Raw genomic sequence first — 18,924 nt, 5'->3', positions numbered from 1 at the left:
TGTGATCTGCAGCCATAGCTTGTCAGGATAAATGTAAAAACCAACCAGAGTATTCATAATGTTAAATAGACAGGATTCTTCAAAGAAAAAAACATTTTGACCAACATGGCTACGAGTTTCTCCAAACATATTATGTGATCTATGGACACAAAGAGGTGTTTGGTTTTCATTTGGCTCCACCACTGATCTTCCTCGAGGGGGAAAAACAACCACAAAAGAACCCGATATGAATTGGAAACCACAACCCAGTAATATAATCAGAGCAACTAAAATCAAAGGAGGCAAAAGTTCAGGATCCGAATGCAATGAAATGGATCAGTTCCTTAGAACCTCCTGACATAGCTCACTTGTGGAGGAGCAAGCCTCGACAGAAAGGGCTGAGTAATGAAGATGGATGCATTCTGTTATCAGGCAGCCACTTACTGGGGCCTGATGTAACCTTAAACACTGAGGATAGCTCAGTTGCACAAAGAATCTAATTAATGAATAGCAGCCATGAAAGAGGACAAGGCAAGTGTGCATTTGCAGATGAATTCCAGACACTAATCAAACGCTGTTCAAGTGGTTTGGTTTGTCTCCAGAGCATGGCGATATTTGGCGAGGGTTTAAGGCCGTGTTTGCATGCTGGCTTGATGACTGTGTGCATGCTTTAGTGTTTTTATGCATGGGCCTGCGTGCATATTGTATGTGTTCTAAATGCATGTGTGTGTATGTGTGTGTGTGTGTGTGTGTGTGTGTGTGTGTGTGTGTGTGTTTGTGTGTGTGTTTTTATGGGTTTTTCTTCTCCTGTTTAAATGTTAAGTGTTTTTGTACAGCTTTTAAAAAAACCAAGCCCGAGGTTAACAAAGGACAGAATTTACCGAGCAGGTGTGCAGTTGAGTTACTGACTTTGTTTCCCTGATAATGGGTTTGACTGCTCACCATTGTACATTCACACCAATATTATTAGGATTTCTGCATCTGGAAAACTTGTCCTGGTGGCTCCATAGCACAGTGTACGTTTACTGTTTTTAAGTGAAGGAACACATTACGCATTTAACCAGTTACAGGTACAGTTTGATCACTCTATTGAAATGTTTTACACAGAAATAAGGAGTTACAAACCCACTGAAAAGGCAAAAGACTCCTCACGCATTGCCAGTTGAAGAGTTGCCTTTCTGTTTTTTTTCCCACTGGTGAGTCATGTATGACATCTTGCCAGTGTTGCATGTTCTATCTATCCTGCATGATATAAAGAAAAATATCGCTCTTATACATTGTTCGCAAGAGGTAAAAAAAACATAGAAGAACCCAAATGTGCATTTATGTGCCAACACCCGAAAGTTCATTGGGCAACATAAAGATGCGGGAAAAATGCAGCGTCAGCATTTAAAATTTAAAGAAGAAGAAATTTGTGTCCATTACTTAATTTAAATCATCACACATAATCTCCCATTTCATTCAGTTTCTTCTCGAGAAGTCCAGGAAACGCAGGATCATCTATATCTGGAGCATTTGCGAATATAATACCGTTGACCTGGATCTCACAAAGAGGATTCTCCCAGCCTCATCTGCTCCCACACATTTAAATTGTAACTGCTTGTTAATTAGTGTTGCTACCCCTCTGATCTGGCTACCGCCACAGGATGCCCCCATGTAGCCCACCCAGTAATTTTATGAGCCAGTAGGTGGGTCTCTCCTAATACTAATACTAAACTTTATTCGTATTTTCAATACTCAAAATTGTACTTTCTTTATTCTTGTTGTTCTGGGTTTGTACCATCATAGTTGATTGCACTTATTGTAAGTCGCTTTGGATAAAATATAGTTGAAACTTCTTAACTATATTGTTGAATTGGTGAATATGGTGGTCAGAGATTAGAAAAAATCATCTTCGGTGTCGTCACTTTCACTGTGGCTTATCTCAGACTCTTGGTAACCTGGCTGCCCTAGAACGATTATTGTATAGGATACTTGATAAGTCAGAAGATTGCAACTTGAAATAGGAGCTGTACCACTCATATGTCTGTCAGTTCTGACGCTTCCACTTTACAAATATAACCTTTCATCTATATTGAATTATTACCTGATATACATCTACTCGAGAGACAAAACCCAAATGTTGACAGCTATTAGTGGGTTTTTTGACCAGTATAGTTTGTGTAAAATAGAGCAGGTAATCTTATGATCTAATTTTAAATGTTTGTCGTAAATTGTAAATTTTTTAAAAGAATGGAATCTGTACACATCAGAGAAAGATCAACTCCACACTCACTTAGAACACAGATCAAAGCACTGTGTGTTGTCAAGTCGTTAATTGGGCCAAATCTTTTCACAGTCGGGGAAGATTTCAACAAGACAACGAGTTGTCATAGCCTGGTTCCACACCTCCAAATCACTGCTCACAACTGCTGTTTGTAAGACAGTTCAAATAGCTCTGGTGTTGGGCTCATTAACAACTATTTCAGTCAGTTGGAGATACAGTCGACCACAGATTTGTAGGAGGGACTAGGAATGGTTATGTCATCTTCCTTCATAGCAAGAGCTTGATCCATAAAAACAACCATCAATAAACATGAACTGCAACAAGCCTGGATGAGGTTTTTACAGGTGTTATATTATTTGTTTGTTTGGTTTAAGTTATTATATTAGGATATTAGACTTATAATCAATACTTTTATAGCAATACAAATCAAATGAAAAAATGAAAGAGTCTCAGCTCATTGTTTACCTACTTTACTTCACTCCACAACCTGCTCAGCACCAAAGAGCAGACAGACACACTTCATGACAAGCTGTCATATTCAGATATTTTCCTCTGGAAGACCAAAAACTGCTAAAACAAAGTTTACACTCAAATTAACTTTCAGCAGTTTCCCACAAACACCACTCAAAATTAATGATAATGTTGCTCTTTAATAGCTGAATGTGTAATTAGTCAATTATCGAGCAGCCGCTGCCGCTGATTCAGTGTAAACAGGAGTTAATGTCAGCAGGGCTGAAGTGTCACTAGGTGCAGATTGGTTGGGGACAAAAAATAAACCCTCTCAGCGAGACATCTGATATAATGTCAGACTGACTTAGCCCTGCATGAAAAAACTCATTCATTTAAATTAAGCCCATGCAACAAAACACTGGATGTGCCAAGACTCAAGTCAATTTTTGCTGCAGCATCATCCGTCAAGGTGGTCAGTCAAAAACATGCAAGCACAAATTCTTACAAGCTCACTTTGTAAACTTGACCTGTTTCTTCTTATTCAATCGTGACTGAGTTGATGAAAAATAAAACAACTCAGTTGTGAAATCCGGTCTCAGGGAATTGCAAAATGAGTTGCAGATTTGTTACCTGAACTGAACTTCCTGGATCATAGTTCATTACATCACAGATTAACACATCCGCAAATACAGCTGCCAGCCAAGCATCTGCAAGCATGTTGCACTTTGGCACTAAAGACAAATGATATCAGGTCAACATGCTCACGACAGTTATAATATAATGATTGCTATTGTTATCATCTTAGTTTACTAAAATTAGGTATATAATTATATAATTTCATATTTTTGGTTAGCACTGTGGCCTAACAGCAACACGTTCTCTGGTATGGATATGGATGGGTGGTTGGATGGACTTTCAACTGAACGTGGCATTACCTTTACAAGTATTTGATGAAACTGGAACAGTCCTGATCGACTCAATAACCAACACCACAGCTGCAACTCCCCATTCTGGTCCTGGCTTGAGTTTCTCTGCATCATAAACCAGAACCAGGTTGATATGTCTGAACATTCAGATTGTGGGAACTCATGACAACTTGTGTTTTTCTCCTCTCATCCAGTACCAGCTCCAGTGGAGTTCTCCATGGCGCTCGGTGAGCTTCCAGTGGCAGACGTGGCTCGTGCTGATCACAGGGTTTGCTTTGCTGGGTCTGGTGCCGTACGCCGTTTACTGGATGATGACCTTCCTCAACAGGCCTCCGCCTCCCCCCACCTTTAAAGTGGCTGCTGCCTCTTTTGGTCTGCTGACGGAGATCCTGCTCATCAAGTGAGTAATGGTATTTCGACTCCGTACTTATTAGCCTTTGTGTACTTGAAGTAGTTGAAGTGCCCTCGGTCTGATCTTTGTATAACTTGGCGAGCGCAATCAGAATGCTGATGATTATGATTAACAAGATGATGATGGTCTTTCCACTCTGGTTGTATTCTGATCCTAGATGTGTTTTCATTTTCCAAAAAGCAAACAATATTCTCAAGAAATATTTCATTTTTATGTGAGTTTCACAACAAGGAGCGGTGAGCAACCGTGTCACCCAAATAATCTGTGAAAACATGTTGTTGTCCGACCCGTAACACCCCCAACCCCTCTTGTTTTCATTTAGTCTTCTTTCCCATTTTGATATTGCTAATTGGAACAATGCCTGCGGTTCTGTAAACCATTAGTAAATGAACAGCCTGTTTTTTATTAACATCTACCTTGTAAATAATACATTAGATTCCTGGCATAAACAATATCTACTCTGTGATTAGAAAGCTACATATGATGATTACTGTAATCAGATTACTGACACAGGTTATGTAATCTGGGATTGCCTAAAGCAGAGACTCAATCAGGCGTCAACAGTCACAAACACCTACTGCATGCAGGGCCAGCGATAGGATTCTGGTGGTTTAAAGCAAAATATGACACCAAAAACCCTCTTACTGATACTTTACTTTAATAACTGCCTTCCCCCTCCCGAAAAGATTAAACATGATTTAAAGATAGGCTGCATAGGTGTGTTACATGTATGTAGCTTCCTGGCATATTTATTTCCCACATAACCAATGCCTATTTATCCCAAAATATTCGGGGCACAATATGAAATTTATTATGATAATAAGTTAAAACAGAATCACAATGTTGCATGAACATTGGGAAGCCTTCATCAATTATTCAGATGCTTGCAAGTCAAGTTATGTTTTCTATCATATTAAGAACTGATTATTTGTCAGCTGCAATGTTTCATCTAAAATTCACTTAGTATTAATTTATCACGGCCAGCTCACCAGGTTAGAATTAAATGTAGCAATGTTCTCTTACTTATTAAAAATGTGAAATTTGAATTTGAAGAAAAGCACCTCATTCGGACAAACATACCTTCATCATTAATTTTCATGAGTAACCCTTGTTTTTCTTCTTGACTTTCTCTTAACTTTTCTCTCAAGAATCGTTTCTGTAATTTATTTGTACAATCACAGTTGTATAGGAGATATTTTTTAAGAGAAATAATACTTCTAGTAGTATTTTGGAAACTAAAAGCACATCTGACCTTAATGAACTGAGTTTTGGGAATTAAAGACAAGCTCCCCTGTTTAGAAAGTGAGGTAACCCTCCAATCTCCCTAAACTCCTCTTTCAGGCCAATAGCAAAATTAAAACTTTGTGTGCTTCATCTTTGCTTCCTCCAGTATTTGTCTTAACTAAATCGAGAGGCTGTTTGTAATTAACTCTACAAGTCTCGTAACTTTTTTTTCCCCCATTAACCGCCTTTGCAAGGAATGTGGCTAGTGAACTGGTAATTAATAAATATGGCTGCGCTGGTAATGTGCTTCTGCATCATTATGTTGTTGAAGCCCTTATCCACGCTAGTAATGAGCTGTAATTTTATGACAGGAAATTGGTTTGTTTACAACAAGTTCAGCAGCCACAGCAGACGAGCTGCGTTCTCGGCACATCTTCGCTGCAGGTATTTGCTCAATGTCTGAGTTGAAAGAGGTTCAGATATGTTGTCATGCTAACAGTCATACTATTAAATTATAAACCCTGTTAATGTCTGCGAGTCATTAAAAAGAAGAAGATAGAATGATTATGTTGTTTTGAAACATTAAAGCTTAATAATACCATGCCTTTGATTAAGTACATTATGTCAGATTGAAAACAAACAGTCATCATATAATCTAAATACTGTGCATTGTCGGCTGTAGTGTGGAGGTATCCCACTGCACCAAAGGGGTTTGCTGTCAACTGATGCTTAAATGATTGCTGGTACAGTCGGACGGTTGGTGGGTGCCCTTATTAGGATTGGTGGGCCCCACAGACTCATGCCCCATGGTGCCTGTGCTGCCTGGGACGTGCCAGCCTCCTGCTGCCCCTTGTCAGGGAGCATCTCAGTCACTCTTCAGCCCCAGGGGGGAAGTCCTTGTATGGCACAATCCCCTTGTCTCTCACCAACACACACACACACACACACACACACACACACACACACACACACACACACACACACACACACACACACACACACACACACACACACACACACACACACACCCTGTGAACCTCTGAAACACGGCTTTCAGACAAAGATAAACAAGTGAGCAGTTGGGAGAGACTGTGTTTTGCACTGGTGGTCATTTGCACTGGCTCTTGATGAAAAGGTAACATGCTGTAATGACTGTCTAATGGCAGGAGGGTAAAGCGTTTTGTTACCACCCCAGTGACTGAACCTCTCTGTAACCTGTTGTCAGTTGCTATGGCTACAACGTCTCAAGTTTCACGGTATGCATATGGAAATTAATTGCAGGACATGATCGGTCTAAATGTGATAAAAGATGTTAGTTTACCATATCTCAGTATCCTGCTACTCATCTATACTTTACCCTAGCTGCTACTAGACTAATACACCCGAATCTTGGACTGAACTAATTGAGGCCAAGGAGGGGTAATGGTGGGATTTTGGTTTAATCAAGAAAACAGGTTTAATTAAGAATACAAACAAACTGTGGAAAAAGAACAATGTCCTTGGTTTCGCTGTATTCATTTTGATTTGACCTATTTTATCGTCATTGGTCAATAAGGGTATTAAAGGAAGGTCATGCTAAACAGGAGGAGTGCAGTTTAAAGCCTATCAGGCAGTGAGTATTTGAAATAGTTCCTTCCAAACTTCCTTGAAAAAAACCCAAGAACACTGATTAATACTAACAGGTAGTTTGTGTCGTCACAACCTGATTTCTCTTATTCGTCAGTGTCATAGAGCTACAACGTTGTTAAAAAACTTTGAATCAACCTCAGTGAGACACGTTGTGTCAGCACTTAATCCTTCTCATTTCCCTCCATGTCTATGAAACCCTTCCTTTCAACATTTAGAACCTTCAAAATAATCTTTTCATCCCTCCTCCTCGTTTTGCAGGTCTGTTACTGGAAAGATTCACGAAGTCACATGACATTTGTCAGGCTCGAACTGCCTCTCCGAAGGCTGCCACACAATATGTGCCCTCTCCTTCCTTTCCTGTCATGTCAGGAGTCGCGGAGCTGAGACAGTGCCCTGACCATGCAGCTCTGCACTGTGAATTTTTATATGCCATTGCCTGGAGGTTAGAAACTCTCATTATGCCGTGTTAGATTTATTAAAATAGATTATGGAAATGTTAATTAAGTAATTAATTACATTATTTAAGCAGCATTGACAGATAAGGGAGTGTGTATGTGTGTGTGTGCGGGGAGGGGGGTGTCAGGCTCCCTGGGTGGTTTAAAAGGATGTGATTGGTGACAAGGGACACTGTGGAGATGGCGTCTAACCGCTAGCGCTGACATGATACAAAGTGGCCTACACTGCTCTCTCACCTCACGCTACTGTCTGCTGCAGTTTGCAGAGCTGCCTCAGGACGAGGCGCTCAGCTGCCTTTTGCAGATATAAGTCTGCACAAGCGTACAAATGTGCTTTTTCTGAAGTTGCAGCTGCACATAAGTTGAGAGAATTGGGAAGCGAGAGCACAAAATACACATTTTGCACTTTACATTTTCCTTTGTGTGATCATTTGAGCAAAGCATTAGCTGTGACATCTGAGCAAAGGCCTCAAACAATTTCCAAGCTGCTCCAAGTGAAAACACAGGAGCGCAATTGTAAGATGAATTACCCACGAGTTGATTCTATGGACTCTCTTATCTGTTGACACTTTAGTTACCACAAAGCACAAGAAATGTGTTTTCCAATTCTCACAGAATTGAGCTTTTCTTTATCCCATCAAACCTATATTAAGGGAGGTAAAATTGCTCTGATCAAACTTGATAAGAACAAATGATAGATGTTGTAAACAAGCAGAAGGGTTCAATTCCGATCTGAGGCATCGATTTGCCTCAATAGACAATTATTTTGTGGACTGAGGTTATGCATCCAGTCAATCTGCTGCTTTTGTGTTTGGTGTCCAGTGTATCGCTTCGTAGCAAACAGCTCCTGAACATGTTGAACCATTGAAATACTGTTACAGAATATTCCAGATGGAAAAATACACGTTGAAATAATGAGGTTCTCCATTTCTCTGGTCATCCCCCACATTGCCAGGCAGAACTGAAACATGTCGGTCTCAATGTTAGATGGCTACTGTTTGAAAAGAAAATTACAGTCCACCACATATCTGTTGGTGTGACCCAACATGAAGAATCTATGAAAAAATATGTCAATATATATTTTGTAATTTCTGTATAATATGCAGAGACTGAACACCGGACTAATATTCATCAAGTAGCCAGAAACTTGACTCCAAATGATGCTGATGCTAGTCCAGCTATACATCAAATGTCTGTAGAGCCCAAGGAGAGCCTCTAATATATGTTCTGCATGTTTTGTCCTCCCAACACCGTTGCACATTTAGAATTATTTAAAACAGAAAAAAGCATTGAAGCTAACATTATAGGACATTTCTGCTTGCTGTTTTGGTTTTATGCCTTCACTCCCATTGTTCTCAGAAACATTGTTTCAGCTGTTTACAGAAAAAAAGCTCCGATATCAATTCACCATAGTGGAGCAGCTGCAACAGAGTCAGGTATTGCTTCTGTGGTTGGTGGAGACCAAAACATAGTTAACATGAGTGAATATTGAACTGGTCATAAACTCGACTGGCTAACTTCTTCGCTATATCAGCTAATTGGTAATAACGTGTCATTGATGTGTTTGGTCGTTGTTCTGTTGTCTCCAATCTTCTACAAATCTGTCAAATATTGAATAGTTTTGAATATTTTTGCCTGCAGAACGAAATTGTACCATTTGGCTTTACTTTCCAATATGTGTCCAAAACAATGATCTTTATCATAATGTGAATATTAACTATAAAGACATCAATATACTGCCATAAAAAAAAGAGACATTAGACATGAATGCATGGATATTGGAAAGAAAGGCCTCAGTTCCTCACTTGGACAAAAGGAGGTGGTCAGTTGAATTTATTCATGGAGGCACTTTGTTTCTTTTAAATGTGTCTGGTAAAGCACATTAGTATAGTATGTACATGTTATTGGTTGGAGACAGTCTTGACTTTGATATATTTTTTCATTCCATTGCTGCAGGTTGTCTTTCATTTATATTTGAAGTGTTTAAACATCAACCTCAGACATCAAATGTTGTTCTGGACAAAGCAGCTACATATATTTGTTATATTTTATTTTACTCTTGGCCAACATGGCCTCTTCCTAAATATATGGAGGGACTTGACCTGTATGGTCACATCAAGTCAGGAGGCTAATCAGCGCTCAGAGGTTCCCACATACACTAAAAGCCTTGGTTAATGGGAGAAGAGGGATTTAACGAGATTAGGATTATGTTATTAAACCAACACAGTTATTTGAGATGAAGTGTGAATGCACCTAATTGGACTTGCATGACAGAAATATGTGGGATGACTCCACAAGTCTGTCCTCTCCTGATGTGTGTACCTCGGTTGTGTGTTCTCAGGTGTCTGTGGAGCTACCTAAGCAGTCGTTACCGGCAGGCTGAGCAGAGCTCCTTCACAGTCCGGGCCAGGAGCTCTGAGGAAGACAGAGCGAGCCTGGGCCATCGGGATCAGTCCGAGGCCACTTCAGCAGCGGCAGGTCACGCTTCATCAGCGGCCGCACCCAGTCAAGTGGACGCGAGGAAAGTGGATGTGTTGGAGAGTGGCTATCTCAGCCTTTTCTGAACCACTAACAGGAGTTTACAGAGTATAGGGCCAGAGTAAATCCTTTGGGTATTAGATGTGTCTAACAGCCATTTAAGGAAACACATCAGTTTATCCGTGTTATTAATGAGATTTTACACTTATTGTAAAGTCTCAAATGTTCTTGTTTTTCTCAATGTCAAAACTTTGCACTTTATAAAGTGAGTCTATTCTCAGATATTGCAAATTGAAGATAAGCAAGAAAGTGCACGAGTGCATGAGTGTGTTCAGGCTCAGAGAGGGAAAAAAAAGGCTGAAATCTCTCTTTCCTTAATGATGCCCACACAGAGACAATGGGGCGCCGCTCTGATTAGTGTCACCTGTCCTTGTGCATCTCATCAGCTCCATTATGGCTCCATCTCCCATGCTTCTACTGCTAATTGAATAGCCTGTAAAGTGGTGACAAGGACGGGGGCGAGAGCAACGTCTGTCCCAGCGCTGTTGCAGAAATGAGAGTAAAGCTTCCCAGTGAGACAAGAGCTACTAAAACATAAACCATTATCATACAGATGGAGAAAGTGCCAACAAGTAGCCCTCATGTTATATTACCATCACTTCATCAACGCAGTATTTTCATATGGAACAGCTTTCAGTTTCCATCTACTGTTTTGTGGGAGATGCAGTGCTGCACTTTTTTGCGCTATATCAGACAAGACGTTCACATTGGACGTAGCAGCAAAACGCTCAACAATATTTTCATGTTATACTACAGATGTTGATAACAGTTAAAGTACAGGAGCCTCTGTATTTGTTATTATTTAAGCAAATCCATGTGAAAACCAAAATCAAACATTTCATTATCTATTGAATCATTATCCACTGTTACTGATGTAATTAGTTTTTATAATATGTTGAAGGATCTACATTTTCCCAGAACTGCTGAGCACTACATTTTTAGTAAAGGTACATCCTTTTTTTCTAGGGGACTAATTTCAGCGGCGGATTAATACACATTTGGTGCACTAGCAAGTGTTTATATGCAGCACCATATCACAAAGGTGATTAGACCACATTAATATCTTTACCACTTTCTGTGTTTGCTGTAGTAGAGCTCCGTATGTGTATTGGCAACCATGGCCAACAAACTGAATTGTAATTGATCGTATGAATCAAACTTTAACGAGGCACTCAAGAAGAAGATAAACTGAGTCCCCTTTCTAAAACGTTGCATCCTACATTACCCATAATGCAAGCAATAGTTTCTTTTTATTGGCCCTTCATGCTCAGTAAGTGGTTGTTTGTGCTGCAAGCTATTTGTTTTAAATCTGGAATCGACATTATACAAAGACTCCACTGTAAATAACTGTGTAACTCCGTAAATGCATTTCCATAGCAAACGTTTCTGTATATTATATATGTTTAATAATCAAATGCTGTGATTTTATAAACCATCAATAACTTTGTTGTTCAAAAGGTTTGGAAGCAAATAAAATGTGGGGCAGGCCTCAATGTGATGTTAACACTGAATGATTTTCAGGTATTTTTGTGTTTAGTGAAAATAAAATATTTCTGCAAAGTTCTACAAAGAAAACCCTGCAAAAACAAGCAGTCTTTTATTTTGAATGGACAAACAGAAGCATCTGTGATGCAGGGCTGTAGTGTGGGTGCCTCTCCTGCCCGGTTGCTGCCCTGCTCATATCTGCATGTGCCTGAGGCTCAGCTAATGTTAAAAGATCCTCCTCACTCTGCTCTGCTCCTCTAGCATTGTGACCTGCAGGCTTATCCTGCCCAGTCCCTCTCTGTTCACCTCTCGGTCTCAGCCAAGTGACTCTCCGTCGGGCACCACCCTTAGCTTAGACACTTTCTATGGTCAGAACAGAAGACGCACAGCAGCATCTCACTGCTGTATCTGGTAAATGCCACAATAACAGGCCTGCGCAGGCTTCCCAGTGTCCCTATGCCTGCATGGTTCCGGGGCTTAATGTGTGCGCGTGAGGGGCCAGATGGACACTTTCATGAGTGTATGAGTGTGGATTATTCCGCCGACAACATCTGGGGCTCCACATGGTACAGCAGACTGCAGTAAGACAGGCAGGTGGGCACGTAGAGAGTGTGCCCCTCCAGTGGGTTCTCTTACATCTATACCCACCGACAGGGCGTCGCTGCAAATGGCAAACCGAAAGGTTACAGGACCATCCTGCAGGACAAATGCTCCTCTGGATCCTCGGACTCCATGTCCTTCTTCCTGTGCCAGCAGCAGCCTACTGTTTCCTGCTCTACAGCTCAAAAATATAGTCTTCATTGTGTTACGTTTATTTAGAAACAATTTGGGGGCGCTGCGTCTTGCTCAAGGACACTTCGTCATGTGGACAAGAGGAGCCAGGGATTGGGTAACCACTTCTGTGATTAATAGCCCACCTACTCTACCATCTGAGCTACAGCTGCCTATGATATGAGCATGGCACTGCCACATTATCACATTATGTTCTGATTCACAGTCGTCAGTGTTCATCACCCAGTCAAACATGTGCATCACATGACCATGTAGCTGTAAAACTGCATTTTACTTGTGCAGTAGCAATTAGTCAAATTGTTGATTAATTAAGGGCAACAACATTGAAATAACAAGAACAAGATAAAAAATATTCAATTAGAAGCAAAGGATGTTATTTAAAGTATCAGAAGTAACATTATAGGCTACTCAAAATTCAGACTGGCTACTATTGTACGACTGCATATTGTTATTATATTAATGAATTATTATAAAATACATTTTAATGTGAAAGGGTTCCAGTCGTAGTAATGTTTTCTCATCCTTTCTTTTGAATGTAGAGTTTTCATCTGTGAAAAAATTATGAACTAAACTAAAGCTGGCTCCAGATCCCAACAGTACTTAAGTTTTAACATTACTGAAAATAGTTTAAACTGTTATGACAATTTCCTAAATAATGAATTTTTCTTGGTAAATTCCAACATTGTTCTCATAATATTGAGACTTTCATTTTTCAATTCTGACTTTAGACTTTGTTTTTGTAAGATTATGACATTATTGTAATATTGCGATATTTTTCTCCATGTGATCCTAATACTTCGTTGTAGAAAATAAACATAGAAGAGCAGAATATTGAAGAATAGGTATAAAGTTGGCCAGATTAAATCCAGACTAAATACAATAAAACCACTTTTAAATTTAACTTGACTAAATATACCTAGTTATACATAACCGTCAAATCAAACAAGTTATGTGGGTGGCCAGAAAGAGTGGAGGGTCAGGGGAGGTTGGTCCATTCTTCAACGTCATCACACTACACTACAACACCTCTGGAGCAGACGCCATTATAACGGCATCATAACACTGGTACAGTATGAGTTATGGTCACAAAATGCTTATTTATTTTTGTAAAATAAACAGTGAATAGTGTCAACTTTTATTCACAAACTGCACTGGGCATGCTCAAAAAACTCAACCCAAACTTATCAATGCTCCACACTGGTATTCGATTGAACTCCAGCCAGGGCCTTTGTGAAATCAGAGCTCATTAGACGAGTCCATCTCATAATGAGTGGCCAGATCCACCAGGAGAGATAAAGCTCCCGCTCAGCGCTGACTGAGACCCAGTCAAACACACCCGCAGCGCCTCACACCACATGTGAACAAGCTATTTGCTTTGAAGCACCAACACACAGATTTGATTCAGCGAGTCAGAGTGCCAAATGTCCTAGGTTGTGAGTGACAGGCGATCTGCTTTAGAGTTGGCTACCTGTTGAGGAGGATTAAACAAAATACAGATGGTATTTACATATTCAACAAACAAAGGCACTCTCTGTTCTGATGGACACAAACGTGCTTTCATCAAGTGGAGATGGTTAAAAGCAGAAAGCAACAGATTCACTGATGATTAACTATAACACATCAAATCTTTACCTTTCCACAAAAGATCAAAGTTCTGATCAAGACTCTTCATTCATCCTCATGTGTTCCGTATCCCTCTGCAGCTGATGTGTAAGTCATACATGACTATGTATCTGGCCTGCGATAGAATCACATATGACCCTGGGATCACCTCTGAAGGACGAAGGCTGCTGAGTGTCCGGCCGTGTAGCCGGGGCCGTCAACACAACGCGAGCGCGGCGGACTGATCCACCGCGGGTCGAGTCGAATAAATTAAGTGAATTACCAGCTGCCTCGTGCGAGCTCGCGGGATGCAGGGTGGCATGAGCACGCCATTACAACAATGATAAGGATATCTGCCTGGCCTTGTGTTAAAGGAATTACACATTGCATTCAGAGCCTTTAAAAGAGTCTGACAGTTTTGCGCACACTGGCAAGTTAGTATGACATGAAAATGTGTGCGGCTGCAGAACGGCTCGGCTGCTGCCCGGCCGGAGTCGGGGGCACTGCTCGGTTGGCTTGCTGAGGAGCAAAAAAAAAAAAAAAGAGATGTGCTATTGTGTTGCAAATGGGTACAGCGTTGTGCTTAAACAATGCATTAATGTGTCTCTCTTGAGAAGATAACATCACAAGATGCACAACAACACAAAATGATGTCCTCTGAGGTTATTTAAAGCGATATGACATCACATCCTGACATTGCAAGAAGTCCTTACTGCCTGTCCAACTGCTTTCGTCTGCGGCTTTGATAAAAGCAGATGAAGGATAGAAGGCTGCGTCTGAACCCCAGCCACCATACGCTGGAAGTCCATTTACATAATTTTATGTATATCGTATTCTGGTCTGTCCTAATGTTTGAATGTAAACTGAATTGAAGACTTTATACGCAAACACGGGACAAAGTGTTGTAGCTTAAAGACGGGACACGTGGCAAGGTGTCCGATAACTGTGTCTTCCACCTGTAATCTGATGCTGTGCAGAGAGGAGGGATCGGCCTCACTTCCCCGGGGTGATTTATGATTGAGGACATGCTAATAAAAATATCAAAACTATCTGAGCTCTGGTGGGGGAGATACCGGTCCACTATGTACATCATGCCTGACAGGCCTGTGCAGGAAATCGCCTGCTCGGTGATATTATGCTCGTATGGGTGCCCGTTGCCCTGCTCTTGAACACAATATGCAGCTGTTTATTTGTTTTTTCTGGGAGGGTCAGTGGGGGAAGCACTGCTCACACAAGGTGACATTTACGTGAGCATGTGCTCCTCCTCGCCTGACAGGTGAAGCAGCTTGAAATCATCGTCCAAAAGAGTCGGATTCAGACAACTGTCCTAGGGCAATTTCACACCCCCCAATTTAGTTACGTGAATGAGTTATCGTGTAACTAAGAAGGAATAAATGAAATAGTAGCCACAATCAACATGCCAGTGACAAGTGCACAAGTCAACAATCAACAATTTTAAGCATATAGGAGCCTGATAGCAGAAGAAATAAAGGACTAAGAGGAATTAGTATGAAGCAATTAGAGTAACGATTGTTTTATGAGCTGGCACATAATAGCGTGAGGGCGCAACAGATAATTCCTTCCATAGTAAATGTAAGTGAGTAAATCCTTTTGCTTTCTGGACCACCCGATTCTTCCAGAGGGGGGCATGGTCCATTTAGCTGCACTTCAATAATCTTTTTCCTTCCCAGACGAGTCATTGTACCAAAACAAAAATTAAAATGTTAAAAGACTGTTAAAAAAACGTTTTAAGGGGAGTTTAGCTTCAAGTAAATACAACTGTGTTATTTTTGTTTCAATGTAATCAGTCTTTGCATCAAATTTAAATGTTGCACCTCTTTGCCGTGTATGATGCTGCTTGTCAGGAAGAGCTTTTCCTCCTTTAAAATCTGGTGACAAAAATGTATAAGTTCAATTTGATTTGGAGCTGCAAGGCTCACCTGCCCTATAGGACAGTGACTTTGTGCTATCATGTTACATATTACAGCCAGTGGCGCAGGACAGAGGAACAAGCTGCCCATACTGAATAAACACTCTCCAAAATGTGTCTCACGAAAGGATTCATATCCAAACTCAGAGGAGAAACCCATTCCAAAATAGTTCATTAAAAGCCTCCAATGACTGCATGAAAAGATAAAGTGCTGTGTTAACGTCTCACACAGATCCCACACACTCGCATACACTCGCATACACGCACACTCTCTCACCTTTGATGGATTTATATGGAGTATGGGGCGTGGACGCAGAGTAATTTAGTATGTGTTAAAAGCCGCTGCAGGGATGTAGCCTGTAATACTCACTCAATTCCACTTCCAATATCACTGTTTGTGAAATCTCAATGATTTTCTGTCTCGGTGTCTTGCCCGAGCACAAAATCATCCACAGAGTACACTGTCAAAAATGAAAATGTGGTGAAACGTGAAATCCACTGCAAACATCAGCCACATCAGCGCCAGCAGAGGCAGCGATGTTGTCAAAATGTTACACTGATGCAGTTTTAGGCCTCGATAAGTGAATCAAACACATTGCTGTAATAATTTGCTTGTTCTGAAGTGCTTGTAAAACAGCAGATTGTTCAGTTCGGTGACCTCATCGTGCAGTTTCTCTATGTATGGTAGCAAAACATGGATGTGTTTTTCTTCGTTGTCCTGCGCAAACGACCCTGGTGCTTGGGAAAAGCCATTCATAACTCTTATCTATGGAAGTGGAGACATTCATCTGTCTTAAAGGGCCATGTTGTGTTAAGTGTTTCCTTGTAATCATAATTTTTTTCCCCCTCATGGGCAATCAGTAAGTCAAGACTGTCAGATGTCAGAAGTGCATTTGCCAAACAGGAAAGCAGCTGTAGACATTTGCCACAAAGGCCATGTTTAATTAAGCGAGCAGCAAGATTTAGTGAGGGGAGGCGCTCTGCTGGAGCAACTTAACAGCCTCCGAGTGTCAGATCGACCCCTCTCAACATTACACGTGTTTGTATGATGCAAAAGTTCTGTTTCTTCTTGTAAAAGACTTTTCAAATTGCCTGTGTAAATTAAAGGCAACAGGGAGAAACTTAAAGCTTCAATCCTGTTCTTTTATTTCGGTCTTGCTGTCGGCTCTGGATCAATACTATCCGTTATATCTGCTGACAAATCAGCAAAGCAAAGTCTGATTGAAAAGCTCAGGTTGTAAACAAGCCAGATCAGGTCATCTTTTCACCATGAGGTTTAAGTAATATACAGTATGAAGATCGTAGATATGTCTCCACTTCCTCCCAATGTCGAGAAATGAGGCCAAAATTCCCAGGATATGAACGGCACCATGTTGCACCAGTAACATCATTTGGAGCCAGATTCGTCAGAATAGCGATGTGAGAATGGTGCGGTGGCAACGGGCCAATTGCGAGTCAGTAATAGCTGTTGATCATGATGTTTCACCCCATTTTTATAATGTTAAATAGCTAATAAAATCCAAGCTAACTGGGATAATTTACTAAAACATTACTTCTAACTAATAGATCGAAACCATCTTTGAGAAAAAATCATTGGACTTTTTAGTCTATGTCCCATCCACTAACATGGAGGAGGTATGGTTTATGACCTATACTGCAGCCAACCACCAGGGAATGATCAAGACACATCAGCTTCACTTCTGTAGCTGTCATGTCGTTTGTCTTTATCCAGTCTATGGTTAAAACAAATGCAAATATACGTTCAAATACCTTCAAACACAGTGCACATGTCTTAATGATAATACTGTATAATTTTCTTCTTTGTTCTTGTGTCGAACACTGGTCTGTTTGACCCCCGACCCACCAACTTCCTAGACAGCTAGAATATAAAAAACACACATGCTGCATCATGGCGACACACACTCGCTGTAAAATATTGAATAACAAAAAGACATTCCATAAAGCTTTTCCTGCGTTTGCGTTCCTTTATATCACTGCCTGGTGGTTTACAGCATCCATCCACTGCATCAATAACAAAACTGGGTAAATAATTACGCACACAGTCCTTGTGGAAAGTGCAATCACACACACACGCATGAGAGATTGCTTCCGGGTCACTTCTAAGACAATGCCTCAAGCTGTAGAGACGAGACAAAAGCTAACTTTGGATTTGTTGTCATGGTTACAGTAGTACACGCAGTTGTGTTTACTTTTAATCCGCGATTTTATCATCTGTGGGGTCGAATCCAAAATGGCCCCTGACACTATTCTCAACAGCACAATTTTTTTGTTTTTCCCTTATTGCGTGAACAGCAGCAGCATAGTTTGCTGAATGTGAAAAAATATATTAATTTCAAGTATCTCAGCGATTGATTTGATTTGATTGTTATTTGAACCATGAATATGATGAAGGAAATATATTTACAAAAAAATAGGATATGGAATAAATTCTAATTATGCTGGAATCATCCAACGAGCTGCAGAATGGTTGAATAGACTTTCTCCACAACATTAAGCAGCTGATAAACAACCAACATGAGTGCATCTTTTAAATACTATCAACACCCCTGTTAAATGTCTCACCTTCAGCTACTACAAAACCCACACTTCTCTGTTTTATTTTTTTTATTTCAGACCCAGTTGTGGTGTGGACTCGCTGTCTGCTAACGGTGCAGGAAAACATTCCTTCAAGACTAATTTCACCCAACATGAGCTGCTGCACCCTGACACTGGCAAAGTTACACTTGTGTAAATGTCAAGAGAGATGTGTCCTCCTTTTGTTTGCTGCAGACTTTGCCAGCAGCTCATTTCCTCCAGGAGCGCATTAACAAAGCAGTTAATTCTATCATTAATTAAAAGGAATCACAATTCAGTGAACACTTCAAATTAATCTATTGAGATTTGCTCTCACACACTGCTCACATTCTATTTTCTTTGTCTCATCAAAGAAATTGCGGCTCGAGAGGCATGTTTTTTTTTCTGTGTCATTTACGTCAGTCTGGTCCTGTGTAGCTCTGTCAGCAAAGCATGTCCCCAACACTGCAAGGTTTAATAGTTTGATTCCAAAGGGATTCATCCATGCAATAAATGAATACACTGATAGTGATAGCAGGGTGCTAACACAGGAGGGGTTTGGCTGAAAAAAACATCTGAAAGAAATATGATGTGGATATCTTAGAGCTAGATTGTTAAGATATACAATATGCCTACTCACATATACTACTATACGCAACACT

General features: G+C 40.5%; 1 protein-coding gene across 1 annotated transcript in view; it reads left to right on the top strand.

Moving 5' to 3' along the window:
- LOC133010710 (uncharacterized) overlaps positions 1-11,383 on the top strand; it is a 71,872-nt gene extending 60,489 nt beyond the window's left edge. Inside the window, exons 4-5 of the mRNA XM_061078329.1 lie at positions 3,816-4,021; positions 9,683-11,383. Coding sequence (XP_060934312.1) covers positions 3,816-4,021; positions 9,683-9,905 — 429 coding nt within the window. The 3' untranslated portion in view covers positions 9,906-11,383. The remainder of the gene's footprint in view (positions 1-3,815; positions 4,022-9,682) is intronic.
- The last annotated feature ends 7,541 nt before the right edge of the window (positions 11,384-18,924 follow it).

The sequence above is a fragment of the Limanda limanda genome, chromosome 9, assembly GCF_963576545.1.
Source record: "Limanda limanda chromosome 9, fLimLim1.1, whole genome shotgun sequence".
Lineage (NCBI taxonomy): Eukaryota > Metazoa > Chordata > Actinopteri > Pleuronectiformes > Pleuronectidae > Limanda > Limanda limanda.
This window is presented reverse-complemented; position numbering and strand designations above follow the sequence as displayed.